The sequence below is a fragment of the Micrasema longulum genome, unplaced genomic scaffold (assembly GCF_059751315.1).
Source record: "Micrasema longulum isolate JH-2025_06_02 unplaced genomic scaffold, ASM5975131v1 h1tg000127l, whole genome shotgun sequence".
Lineage (NCBI taxonomy): Eukaryota > Metazoa > Arthropoda > Insecta > Trichoptera > Brachycentridae > Micrasema > Micrasema longulum.
This window is the reverse complement of record NW_028277333.1, coordinates 2,777,977-2,792,428: the sequence shown is the minus strand read 5'-3', so window position 1 is coordinate 2,792,428 and position 14,452 is coordinate 2,777,977. Positions and strand designations below refer to the sequence as shown.

At 31.7% G+C, this 14,452-nt stretch overlaps 1 protein-coding gene across 12 annotated transcripts in view; it reads right to left on the bottom strand.

Annotated features, from left to right (window-relative positions):
* Positions 1-14,452, bottom strand: part of Fhos (Formin homology 2 domain containing) — a 135,564-nt gene that overhangs the window by 85,337 nt on the left and 35,775 nt on the right. For 4 of the 12 annotated variants that reach the window (XM_088241295.1, XM_088241319.1, XM_088241302.1 and 1 more), the window contains exon 2: positions 238-505. The exons of the other annotated variants lie outside the window; for them this stretch is intronic. In XM_088241295.1, the coding sequence (XP_088097421.1) occupies positions 238-426 (189 nt within the window). In that variant the 5' untranslated portion in view covers positions 427-505. The remainder of the gene's footprint in view (positions 1-237; positions 506-14,452) is intronic. 12 annotated transcript variants of the gene reach the window in all.

The following is a 14,452-nucleotide window of genomic DNA, read 5'->3' as shown; positions in this document are numbered from 1 at the left end:
TACATTTTTTAAAATACGTAATTATTGTTATTTATAAATAAATGTAGGCACGTTTTTCTCAAATTATCTAAAGATGTTAATAAAAAACGAATAGTCATATTAATTGGCATTCATCTAAACTCATCGGTATAGGAGCAAAAGGAGCATATCTACACACAGCAGTCGGTATTCGTTGTTGACGAAAAGAGAGTGTTGGGTTGTGTACTGCAAAATGAGTTTATATAAAATTATATTTACCCTGTGAGGCGCCCTCAGAACTCTGTGGACCGCTGGTAACTGGTAAGTGAGGGGAAGAGTCATGCTGAAGGTGTGATGAAGAAACTTGCCAGGAGAAGGGGCATCGCTCCAGCACGAGAAAGGATCCATATCATTCAAGTACTGAACCCGACAAGTCATTTCCTCAACTTCTAACTTAGGAATCACCATGATGACACTTTATACAACTTATTATAATCACACAGCACTTTCAGGAACTGATTTCGTCATATTTAATTAAGAAATTTAACTAAAATTGCGTAACAATGGTAACATATAATTGAGATTGGGATGCGATTGATTCGGATGGGTGACCGGAATTAATTACACGAAGATAAGATTTATAGACGCGTAATTAAAACTAAATTAAAATGCTTAATATTTTATCCGATTACAGTTGGTAAATATCTTCAATCCAGGTTTTTATTGCAATAAATTAACCAGAAACTTTCGCTCGTCCGATAATAAATTCTCGAGATTAGCAGATACTGTAAAGTTCATGATACTCTATTCCACTTACTAATTTTTATTTTACGATTTGCCTTATAAAACATACGTAGATACAATTTGAAAATATAACTGGTTGCAATTAAAACAAAGCAATACAATATCATATAACAAAATGTAACGTAAGTAAATCTAATATACTAAATGTCATTAAATATTTGTAAATAACCACTTCCGACTTTTCTATGTCTACCGGTTTCGAGACGTACCCGTCTATTTAAAGAGTATTTTTCAAATCAACTAAAGAAAAAAATCAATCAAACAATTTTTATATCCTGCCAACAGTAATTATACGAGTAATAATACTAATAATGATAGTAAGCGGAGAATAATTTATTACGTAAATACTATATCCACAAACATATTTTTTACCAAATAATATGAAACCGGTTTTTATGCAAATAACAATATTAGTAAATAATTGCATTTAAATAAAGACAAAAGTTGTTTGTTAAATTCAGGTGTTTACTAATTACAATGCAATTCTTGTCCTTCAGTTTACGTTGGAAGAACATCAAGAAATTTTGATATTCGTGTTGAAGAACATATGAGTTGTCTTCACAATAACAGTTTCTCCGTATTTGGAAATCACCTAATCATGAGTTAAATAAAGATACAGGAGTTAAAATGTTACATAAAAATAATAAAGTTATAAGTAAATAATATGGAAAGCTTTAAAAAATAATGTTCCTTTGATCAATAATCAAACAACCTTTCAATATAGATCATTATACGATGTTAGATTGTAATGGTCACACTATACCAATTAAACTCACCTCACTTCATCCCCTCCCTTTTTTCAACTACTATTCCTACTAAATTAAATATTTTACATATTACATATTAGATTTTATTACATATTTTATTTGAACGAAATATTCCCAATCAGCAAAAGTGCTGGTATGAGGGGATATTATATATAATAACACAATTGTTTAAATAAAAATTCAATAAAATAACATCACATATCACTCGTCACACGGGCTGTAAGAACTGTTTTATTTAGGCGTTTTTTTAAGGACGTACATGTTTTGTATATTTTTTAGATCATTAGAAAGTGAATTGTAAAAAATTATTGCTGTATACAAAAAACTGTTTCTTTTTCTGTTGGTCCCAGGTTGTTCGCAAGTTAAATTATTTGATGCTCTTGTATTTATTTTATGTATGTTGTAGTTAAAATTAAATTATTATTTTTTATTTTTAATTAATTAATTTTTCATAACCTAATCAGTGCATGTAAAGGTTGCTTATTAAAATGCATGTCATGCTGGTTTTATATTTTTGTGCAACAACTATGGTGAAGGTGTATAGTGTTGATATGAAATATTATTTAAAAAAGTGTTTATACACTACAATAGTTCATCATTCCTAGACAGTTACCTGAAGCGTAAGACTAATCACCTTACCTTCATCTAACAAAAATGGTCAAGATACGCTGCGATTGGTGTCCCGATGCAGTGCCCTATGCACCATTAGATGCGGAAAGGAAATGATGATGATAGTAAATAAAATAAATTAAACAAATTACGTACGTTTAAACAAAGTCGTATTTGAAGTTTGTGATTCATATTTTTCCCATAAGTTCCAGGCAAGTTTGAGAATTTAAAGTGATAGTGTGTTATACATATAAGAGGCGTGTTAAAACGAAATCGGTAATATCCACTATTGCATTGGTCTGAAATAAGTTAGATATGGCAAATGATAGAGAAACTATGTATTTAGTTCCGCAACGACGGCAGTCTCCTTAACGTTACAAAACAAAAACCAATGCCATCTTTTATTTAAAATACAGATCAATAGCAATAACATATTCACAGAGTAAGTTCTGGTAACAATAATCTTCTTAAGTAATAAATTATCCTTGCCGTTTTGGAAAAGTACTAAACAATTTTTTTCTTAAATATATATCACGACATCAAAATCCTTTGAACGTTGTAAGACAGATTATTCGCTATTACTTACATTTAAGTAAATATAAGTGCAATGTGGAGTATTCCAAGAACGAATAGTGTAATTACATACACAAAAAAAAACTTTTTGAAACACTGTAAAACGAAACATTTGTCAGTGTGTAAAAAGTTTATGTTCGTTTAATTATGTTTATTTTATTATAATATAAAATTTTTTAATTGGTCAACTATATTATTAAAATCCCTCTCCTCCACTCTATTTCCTGATCCCATAACCTTCTTAAGAGCTCTTTTTTTTCTCATGTCTTATATAATATTTTATTTTTCTTTTTACTGTGTAACATGTTCTCTCATTATATTTGTGAAAAACTTTTACTGGATGTATGTACTATTTTTTATATTTTGTATTCTTATGTAACAACTGTTGTTTTTCCTTAATAAATAAGAAATAATTTAAAAAAATAAATTATTACGAATCGTTAAAATATGGACCGTGTTATTTTGAAATCGTGTAAAAAAAGTGTAAAACGGCGTTCCATTGCATTGATGTTTTGCGAGGCAGTGGCGCTGCTTGTCGCCATCCCCTTGTCATGCCCTGCAGTATATTCTCCGAGGATGAGTCATGCTAAATATTGTCACGGCTAATTTTAATACCTGAGCGTATTCTTCGCAGTGATTTACGCCCAAGCATTACAACCAGTTGCATGTTAAATTTGAAGAATTTCGTTACGTGACCCAACAATCGACCGAATTAACATATTACAATATAGGTAGATGGAGAACATTTTTAGAGAAGGGAATTTGGAAGTCTAGGTATTTACAGGGCTTGTGATCTGCTTATGAGTGCTGGCCGCGTTTTTCCATAGCATCGGTCGGGAGAAGTCGGGGGAACTATAGTCCTTAAAATGTAACATGATTAGAATGACAGTTGTCAGAAAAAGTGACGACATAACTTTGTAGTAACGTCGAAGGAGTTATTTACATTGACACACGAAAAACATTTGTATCTGGCGTGTTAATTATTTTTTTTAATACAATGCTTGAAACATAAATAAACATTAATATATAAAATCAGCTTTAAAACTAAAATAAACCTAATTATTAACGACGTTCTTACAAGGTTACATCATTTTGCAAAAACGTTAGAGATGGGACAAATTGATCAATGTAAATTGATCGAATAAAAAAATAATTAATTTGATGTTGTTCATGAAAAAAGTATAAATGTCTCATTTTTTGGTGAATAATTGTGTTAAACACACTATAATGGGCTTGTTTTTGCGTTTTTTATATCAATTTTCGGAAACAGAGTTTCGAAAAAAAAAATCGAATATGAAAACAAACATTTAATACGGGGTATTAACCCTAGTTAGACTGCCAATTATACAATAAAAATATATAATGTATGTATTCTTAACCTGGATTTATGTATTATTTTCTCCGGGTGACTTCCGTGGTGTAGTAGTCAAACGTCTTGGAAAAAATGACTACAACTTAAATTAACACCTATTACATTAGAATCGTAATAATCAACTATAAATATTTATTCTTATTATTCGCGATGTGTGAAAATACCCTATTACAGTTTAGTCTAAAATAACGTATCTACTCGTACTTGGACAGGTGAACGACAGCGACAAGGCGAATGATTAATTTTATTTACAAAGGTAGTTGTCTCGTACTGTTGTGGTAATTGCTTATTACAAGTAATGTGCAAGTACAGAGCGCCGGGTTCGACCAAGGTGACGGCATATTTATTTCCTAATTCAATTTTTCCTTACAATATTTCGTAGCCTCTGGACCAGGGTTCGGAGGATATAATATCACTGATATAAATCATGATATTTATTGCTGACATATATACCGATGATATTTATAATTAAGTAGGTGTCTTTGTTGTTAATATAAAATATTTTAGTGTTAAAAATATTTAATATAAAAAATTCTGATGTACGAAGCCTATGTAAAATCTAAAATATGTAACATGCAACAACTATAGGGAACAGGAAACCAAAATACCATAAATAAACTACAACGACAGCAAAATAAAATATTTATGTTAGAACCTATATGACCTTTCCTATCTAACACCAACTAAAGAACTCTTTAAAAATACTAAACAATTAAATGAAACTGAACCTTTTCAACAAGAACACTTAAAATTTATTCATAAATTACCCACTAATGCAATTGTAGACAAAGAACTAGAACTGAAAAAAAAGTCCACGGACACAATACGAGAATATCAGAACAATATCACACACAACATTTAAAAACAGGACAAGGAAAATTGAGACTTATACCCGTATGCAGAGACAAACCTTGAGGTGAGGAAAGAACATTCTATTGTCTTCACCTTCGGGTTATTCTCTGCATTTGAGATTAGAATGTACTTTCCTCACCTTAAGTTTTGTCTCTGCATACGGGTATTAGAAACCGGGGAATTAAATTATACAACAAACTACCGGACAAAACTAAACAACAGATTCCGACAACCTTTTCAAAAGATATTAAAAATATTATTTTTAACAACAGAGCATGAATTTCAAATACCTTAAAAAAAAGTTAAATTAATGTAATAATCCGTAAGGGTTTATAAATGAACTGTTTGTCCTAATCACAGCATGCTTTCTATGTGCATATACTGGGTTTTGCATGTTGGTTTAATTGGTGTCCTGACGAAGAGACTAGTACCTCTCGAAACCGGTAGTCAAAGAAAAGTCGGCAAGTGGTTATATACAAATCTTTCGTAACATTTAGTATAATAATAGTGCGAAATTGAAGGTGTACGATGAAAAAATATATTAATAAATGTGTAATAATTTCGGATATGTACATTAAATAATAAAAAAAATGTTACTTGATTAATTAATACCTTCATTAAACAAAAAATAATCGCCAAGGTCGTATGAACATGTACACCATTGAGGTCACTGCTTTTAGAAGTATCGACTTTTTTTATATAATTTATCCAACGAAAATCATTATTGTTGAAATCGCGTGTTTCTATGTGAATGTATAAGCTACAAGTATGTATTATTTTTTACGTTACGTTGTTTCAAATACTGGTTGTATTTCTAAAAACATAGACCTACCTATTTTAAATACAAAATCTGAATATACCTGCCTGTAGGAAGGAACTCACCCGTAATCTACTCTATCCCTTAGAGTGGTTAATTTGGGGATTTTTATTTTTTGAATGCGACGTCACCTTGATTCGTATAATGGCCGCACTGATGATTAAACGTCAACTGATGTTTAAAACTGTTTTAAAAAACGGAAAAAAATGACTGCGGTTTGGTCAATTCAACCCAATTAAGTGTTTTGGGTAATGCTTAAGGTCACAATAATGTTATAAATGTAAATTATCATGTTTGTATTTACGTGTTCATATTTATTTGACGTTTAATCATCCGTGTGGCAAGATATGAAACAAAGTGAAAAAAAACAGATATACGAGGGTAAAGTCGATGGTAAATGAAATGAAATTATTAACATATAAACAAAGAATATTTTACAATACAATGATATTTGTTCATAAAATTATAAACTAATAAAAAAACAGAATTTTGGAAAAAAAAAAGATCGGAACCAGCATGAACACGATCACAATACTAGAGAAAAGAACAAAATTAGACTTCCATTTAGGAAAAAGGCAAAGTCACAAAATTCAATTTTATTTAAAGCAAATAACATTTAATCATGAAATTCACAACTATAATACACGACATGCAAAAAATCTTCACATTTCTAAATTTTGTTCCACGAAGTTCGGCAAAAGGTCTCTGGAATACATTGGTCGTATACAATTTAATAAACTGCCTGATGACCTTAAAAATGAAATGTCGAGTGGTAAATCTCAAAGACCAGAAATGAAGACCTATTTCTTGAATCTTTTTGAAAGTGATAGTTTTTAGCTCAGTTTCTGTGAATAGTCTATATATTGTGTTTTAGGTTTAAATGTTTTTCTTTTCTTTTTTTAATATTAAGTTCACAGAATGTTTAAATGTTTTTATTTTCTTTTTTAATATTAATTTCACAGAATGTTTAAATGTTTTTCTTTTCTTTTTTAATATTAAGTTCACAGATTTTTTGAATGTTTTTATTTTCTTCTTTAATATTAAGTTCACAGATTGTTTAAATGTTTTCTTTCCTTTTTTAATATTAAGTTCATAGATTGTTAAAATTTGTTAAAATGTATACTATGTATTGTTACAAGAAATGTACTTTTTTTTTTTATGTACCGTCCCAAATGAGTTTTCTCGTACAACTCCTGGGAATATAATATCATGATATTCATGTCTTATATGTTTTATTAATAAATAAAAATAAAAAAAATAAAAGTATTACGAAATGGAAAAAAATATTTATGAAGAAAAAAACATATCAAAATTTAAAATAATAGTCAAGACATATGTGATACACAATTTATAAATTAAATATATTTGCAATGTTATTATTAGAACACACATAACAATATGTATGATATGTGTGCCCTACTTTAAAATTTAAATAAAAAAAAATAAAAAAAAGTGTAAACGCATGCAAAAAATTCAAATCTCCAAATTGATTACTCTCTAGGGAAGAAGATTCAGAATACCACCCCAGATGTAAGGGGTCGGGAGGAAGCGGGGGAAGATACACGTCACACTTGAGTCGTTAGTTTGTAAATGAACGAATGAAATTACACTTGCAACGAAATTTATTGTAAGACATTATTTTTATTTGATTTTTCGTTTAATTTTTTTGCACCACAACAGGCCAGGAGGCTCAATTACAGTTTTGAATTACATCACCCAGGCTTGAGAAAAATCTAATTAAAGTTTTTGTGTTCTCGCCAGGAATCGAACCCAGAACCTTCCGTGCGTGAGTCAAGCGTGTTGACTACTTCACCACGGAGGCCGTTATGATAAATATTCGAAAAAATGCCTCAAATGTTCATTCACGTAGACTCAGAAACAATAAAATGCTGTTTCATGGATAGTTTCTAAAGGTTCAAGGTTCAAAGTTCCTGGAAACCATAAGTAGTCTTATGGTTTCCAGGAACCTTTACCGAGAATGCTCAGACTTGTTAACAAAAATCAGGATCTGAATGATGTTTTTGGGTTGTAAATCAAATAATTTTGTCTAATAACTTATCAATTTATGATAGTGATATTCTATAAATTTTTTACACCTAGAATCAACCTAAAACTCCAATGATGTTTGTCTATTAGAGGGAACATGGTAATTTCATTAATTGATATATTTTTAAATATGAAATCTAGAAGAGTAGTATTATTAAATAAACATCCTTGTTTTATTGTCTACATACCGTTGTTGCGCCTTGGAAACCAATTCAGTTGAGTGCCGAAAATCGGCGTATATTATAGTAAATCATTCAGTATGTTATGCTTACGAAACAGTGAAAATGGTACAATTAGGTGTTATACAATTATGTCGAATTAAATTTTAATTGAATTGTATGCAAACATATTTTACTGTCTATCCTCACTAGGTATAGTAAATATTAAGATATAGATAAAATATTAAGAGTTTTTAATATATTGTACAGAGAAAAGTGATAAATCAAAAAAACAATTTAAAAATATAATTTTAATAACATTCAAAACACCTGTCTAATATTTTATAAATCATTTAAATTTCTCTATCATGAATGCTTGATTGATTATCTACAAATTAATTTACTTTCGAGCAGTTACAAACTGATACATTTATTCAATTATTATTATTAATCCAAATGGTATCAGCTCGAATTTCAAGATCAGAAAATTAGAAGTTATTTATCAACTGGCGTTTTCGTTATGTTATGTAGAAAATAACAAAGTTTGCCAAAAATACTTTTGCATTAGTACCCGGGTTTTCGGGTTTTCATTATTTGAAAGCAGCACGTCTAAACCTTAAGTGGAATTATTAGCTTTCGAGCTCAGAATACGTCATGTTTTTATTAATTAAATCTTTCACAGGAATAAAATACTGTGTTTAGAGCAAGCTTTCCATTGCTCTATTTTATTGGTTGACCAGACCGTTGACCCAAATTTTAAACAACAGATTATTCGTCTAAAAGTATTAAAAAATATATAATGACTTAAAATTATTAACCCTTGTGTTGAAAAAAAAATTTTCTACGTTTATTCGGTATTTCTTTTAAGGCTTCAGAATTTCAATCATTTTTTTGTAATGAAAAATAAGGTAAAGCAGTTTTAATTGAATGCTGTTTTACTCGTATTTTAGTTCACGAGAAAAAAATAATTTGAGGGTTAAGACCCGCTTTTGCTTAAGTCAAGGTAAAACGAAACGAACGTGATGAAGGCAGATCAGAAAAATCCAGTAGGTCAAATTAAAAAAAGAGACTGTTCCTTCCTTTGAGGAATATACAATAAAATCAGTGTTAAAATATTAAAAAACTTAATTATAAGTTGTTATTTTATCGAAAGATGTTCAATTTATTGGTTAAAATAATGTTCAGTTTATTGGTTAAAAATAAGCACCTACATCTCTGTTATTTATATGTTTCGAGGCAGTCAATCTCTATTGGTTTGGTTAAGGATAATATTTACTAAATAAAATAGCCCCTGGACTGTCATCTAAAGCGTAAGACTGATCATATTTACCTTCATGTAACACAAACGTTCAAGCTACACTGCGATTAGTGTATTACTGCAATGCCCTATGCACTATTAGGTGCGAAAAGGGAATGATGATGATGATGTTAAAAAAAAAATTGTCGACGTATACATCATAAAGTATGGGTATATAAACTGAGAGTTAGATTCAATCACTTTAGTGGCAAGCCAGTATTTTCTCAAATAAGAATGTAGTGTGTCCTAAGCTTAGAGTAATAACCTAATAATTTCGTCGCCCATACGGAGAAAAACCATTCTAAACTTTAACCACGAAGTTAGATACAGATTACAGCGATACAACAGGCCGCGGGTACTTGGGTTGGGAGTTGCGAGCGCAAACCGAAACCGTCCATTACACATTTGTTGTTAAACTAAAAACCAAACCGAAAATTTGGAACGCTTTTGTTCTATGCATTTGAGCCTAAGGGCTTCGCTAGAGAATTATTACTCTAAAGTCCCCAGAGTAATAACTCTTAACCCAAGAGTGTGTCACAAATCAACACAAAAGTTCACCGAAATCGAGTCTAATGAAACAAAGCATTTCCACAAAAAAGTACGAAAGAAGAAAATGCATTTCACTGTGTTCTTGATTTTGATTCTGCCCTTTTTGTAAAGTGAGTGAAGAATATTTTGTTTTTTCAGAATGAGGTGATTCTGCCGGTTATGTCTTGCGAAAAGGACCTATTTCAGGACAACCGTTGACACTTGAACCGTTATGAGCCCTTTAAACCGGTTCTGGGTTTTGTTGAGATGCTCCTCTTGTTCAGCTTTAAATCTTGAATCAGTTGCAAAAGATGAACGCCGGGAGATATATTTACCAGTAAAGAAAGCAACCTGCTTTCACAAGTAAGTAGAATATAAACAGTTTGAATATTATATTCCTTTGTTGTCGCAAAAGGGAATACATAAATCATTTATGGTTTATTAGAGTTTACATGCTAAAGGAAAATCATGTTTGGATAGTAAAAAAAATACGCATCTAATAAAGTACCATTTTTTTTTTATTGTAAGTACTTTTAGAAATGGATCAAAAACATTACTCTAGAAAAAAAATAGGAACAGATTATTTTTATGAAGAGTTGTCTTTTTCACAGTTTAACAATAGCCTGCGTAGCGTTATTGTCAAATAATAACATTTTGTGTACAAAAAAGATATCACATTAATTAACATTCATTTTAATCTTAATTAATTTGTATTGAGTATTTCCAATGCCACTATTATACAGGCACTGATGGTTTATCATTGCTTCCAGAAATCCCGAACGTTAACGAAGAATTCCGATCTTGCCCGAAGTCCAGAGACCACCTGTTTTGTTTAGCAATAGAGATTGATTTAAAATGGCCTATAAAAACTTTGGTACAACGTTTTTTGTTATAAACTTCCGAGGGATGCGGGTTAATAACTTTTGGGAGCTTCGATAACAAACTTAGCGTTTCATTAAATATCGATTAACTTTTTTGAACCTTAGAATACCTGTGGTATCCTAATTATGTGAGGTTCGGTTTTAACCCTTCACTGCCCAATTTTTCTGATTAAAAATAAAAATATGTATTTCTGTGTGTTTTTATAAAATATATCCTCGTAGATATTGGAAAAAATAATGAAAAAAATCTGTTTTTTATTTATTTTCATATTTTAGCTATGTAGACAATATGCTATATCGGGCATAAAAGTTTTAAAAATACAAGGAAAACCAGAAATAAAGATTCTTATGAACATCTTTTTTCTAATAATGAAAGTTGCGGTAGCAATATACTTCAAATCTTTGAAAAAATGCAAAGAAATTACCATTTAAGTTATAGCTAAATTACAATTTTGACAGAACACGTGATTTAAATTTTATCGAACAATTTTACACTTGTGGGGATTTTAAAAATAAATTCTGTATGCAAGAGGTAAACTATGGTAACTCCAAATATGATGAAATTGAGTTATTACCTCAGAGTAATAATGCGTAACCTAGAGATAAGCTCCATCACTCTGTTTCATAGAACCCAAGCGATGTTGGTTTGTTGGTTAGCAACCAATTGGTGGCCATTTTTTTTTATTTGACAACATAAACATAACGGTTCGATCGGATGCTTTTGTAGCTGTGCTTAGTTTTGTTTGTAAATAACTTTGATATTTACTTTGTAATAAAAGAAAATCGACTTTGGTGAATTGCAGTGTGTTTGGTTGCAGCAGTAGGAGCGTCAAAGGTATTAAAGGAGTCACTTTTCACAGGTAATTGATTTCAAATATTTTCCGATGATTTACATTGATTTTTGTCATTTATTGTCCCGACACGTGTACTATGTTGCTTAAAAACTATCCTTATATCAACACATTTACTTCAGATACTATTTTTTCTCAATTTAGGAGATAAATTTGTGAATTAAAGTATGTTTACTGTTGATAATGACAGTTAATTACTGGCAATATGTCGGGGCCGCAGTAGGCATCCATATAAAGTTTGAATTTTTATTGAGTAGAGGTCGATTGAAATTTTACTCGAAAATAGCAACATTAACCTGGAAATTGCATCTAAAATGACGTGTCCAAATTTCAGGCCGCCACGACTCGCAATTTCGCAGATGTGACGGACAAACAAACAAACTCAACACAGGACTTTGGTTCCACGGAGTTGAGATTTATGTCTTAATAAATGTAACAAAAGTATATTGTGAATAAAATGAAAAACTAAATTAAAAATAAACACACACATGTACTTTTAGTTTTATAAAATAAATATAGGCGAATTATAGAAAAATTAACTGGAATAACCCTGAAATAACAAATACACAAGTACATATTAAAAAATATTGCATAACCATGCAGATCAATATCCATTCGGCAATTCTCGACCTGAGTATGGCCTATTGTTTTGGTGCGAACTGTAGCTAACTTAATACCCAATAGTCATAGAATAGTTTTCTTACGTTTGGGCTCCTCTATAGCTTGGCGCATTATTACTCTAAGGTTATTACTATGTCGAAATCGAATTGTTTGTCTTCTGTTACATGGTAAATAACACTAACTCCTAATTTCTTAAATAACAAAGATAATTCCAAAATTGAACCCAATTTAGAGGTTAAGAACAATAAGAAAGCATACGCTACATCTAAAGATTTTTAAAATGTGTATCAATATATTTTAGAAAACAAATATACTTTAAGGCCTCTCATTGAAAAATACAAAATGTTTACAGGATGAAAAATCTCTAATTTGTCTCTCCTGAAAAAAATGTTTTTTGTAGATACTGTGGTTTACCTCTCGCATACAGAATTATAAAGGCTATAATAGTACCTATGTATATAATAAAATGGTTTTATTGTAAACATACATTGTGATGTACCGATATAACATATTGTTATTTCATCTTTTTAACTGTTTGTGAAATGAAAATAAATAACACACTACTCGCTGAGTGATAAAAATGTTTGAAGTCACTCTTATACTCCGATAATCGGTATGTAGCAGATCGTCTACATTCGGTAGTATATGAAAGGTTAAATATCGATGTAAAATGTCATCGCTACTAGTGAGTAGTGAGTAGGTAGGTACTATTTTGTTTATATTTTTATTGTATTATATATATATACCTACAACTCTGTTATTCTCGCGAGCTTTTTAACATCCTCAGGTTTAACCAGTGGCCCCCCGAGGATGAGGCTCCTTTTATGATGTAAAGCATCACATTCACATAAAATGTGTAAGGGCGTTTCCTCATCTGCACTGCAGAACCTGCATCTAGAATGTTGCTGACGTAACGCCGCGTATGGAAACTTAGCGGCCCTTACTGAGACCTCTTAATATCCAAATAGAATAAGGACTTCGGTATGTGTATACGAGGTACTTCTTCACAATAAAGACAAGCATTTGTCGCTTTGGGTGGTGATCAGGGGTGGTAAATGCCATACCGAAGAACATAGAATAGTGATATAAAATAAAATACTATTACTACTGTCTTAAATGCCATATCATTTCTGTCTGTATGTTAACTGCCGCGTTCTTATCCGCGCCAACATTCTTATACGTGGCGTGAGAGAGATATATAGGGTGGGCGAATGCGCTCGCTCTCCCTCTCGCGGCGTGATTGGCCGGCCTAGTCCCACCCGCCATTGGTCGAGTGGAGCTGCCGAGCGGTAAAATATCTTGTAGGCATAAATAGGGCCAACGGTTAAATAATAAATCAGTCAATATTCAATCTCACTGCGGGTTTTTACTCTACATTTCGTTTCTCCGCTTCCCGACTTCGCTTTAACCCGGACCTCTCCGCAATCTGGAATATTCGACCGCCGCTACCCCTCTGGAGTTGGAATACGTATATTTGTTGGACTGGATTTTGGACCCGGTTGCCTGTTTCAGGTTGCAGCCGCCAGCGCTACCTACTTGCGAGCCTGCAAGGGGTCTCTAGGCAGCGGTGATCTCCCTAGGAGCTTACCGTACGCCGGCCGCGGCTACTTAACGCCCGGTCATTCTGCGGTGACACTTGCACCTTTAGAATACAGTCCCTTGTGACGGCCGCGATTACTAAGAGGAAGAAGAAAGTGACCCGCCGCGTATGTTACATAGAAGTTTCGGAAAGGTTCCTTATATCAAAGTTTGTTTAATCTGCAATGGCCTTGGGCGGGCTCTAGTGATAACCCTTACTTGATTTTGGCTGAGCTTTATTAGGTCGAAAGCAAACCTTCGCGAGTACCCTTTGGTCGGTCACCAGCAATTAATTCAGTGTAATGACACAAGTATAATAAATAAGAAATCGTTCGCACATACCTAATAATAAATAAACACGAACTTGATATGCACGCATGCACCTTATCATTATCATTATCATTCCTTTTCCGCGCCTTGTGGTGCATTGGGCGCTGGGTTGTACAACAATCACACTTATCTTAATACTTTTTGTTATTTTATTTACTTATTCATATAAAGATAAATTTTACAATAAAATAAAAACGTATTCTTAACTACATGACGCCAGAGCCCAGTGTTGAGGTAATAAGGTAATACGACCAGTCTTACACCACAGGCACAAAATACAAATAAATATTTCATTCCAACCATGTCAGGAATTGAACCCGAGACGTCTCTCATGGTAGGTAAACGCGCCGACCACTAGATCGTCTGACGAATACTTATAATAATATGGATGAAATCAATTTCGTGTAACC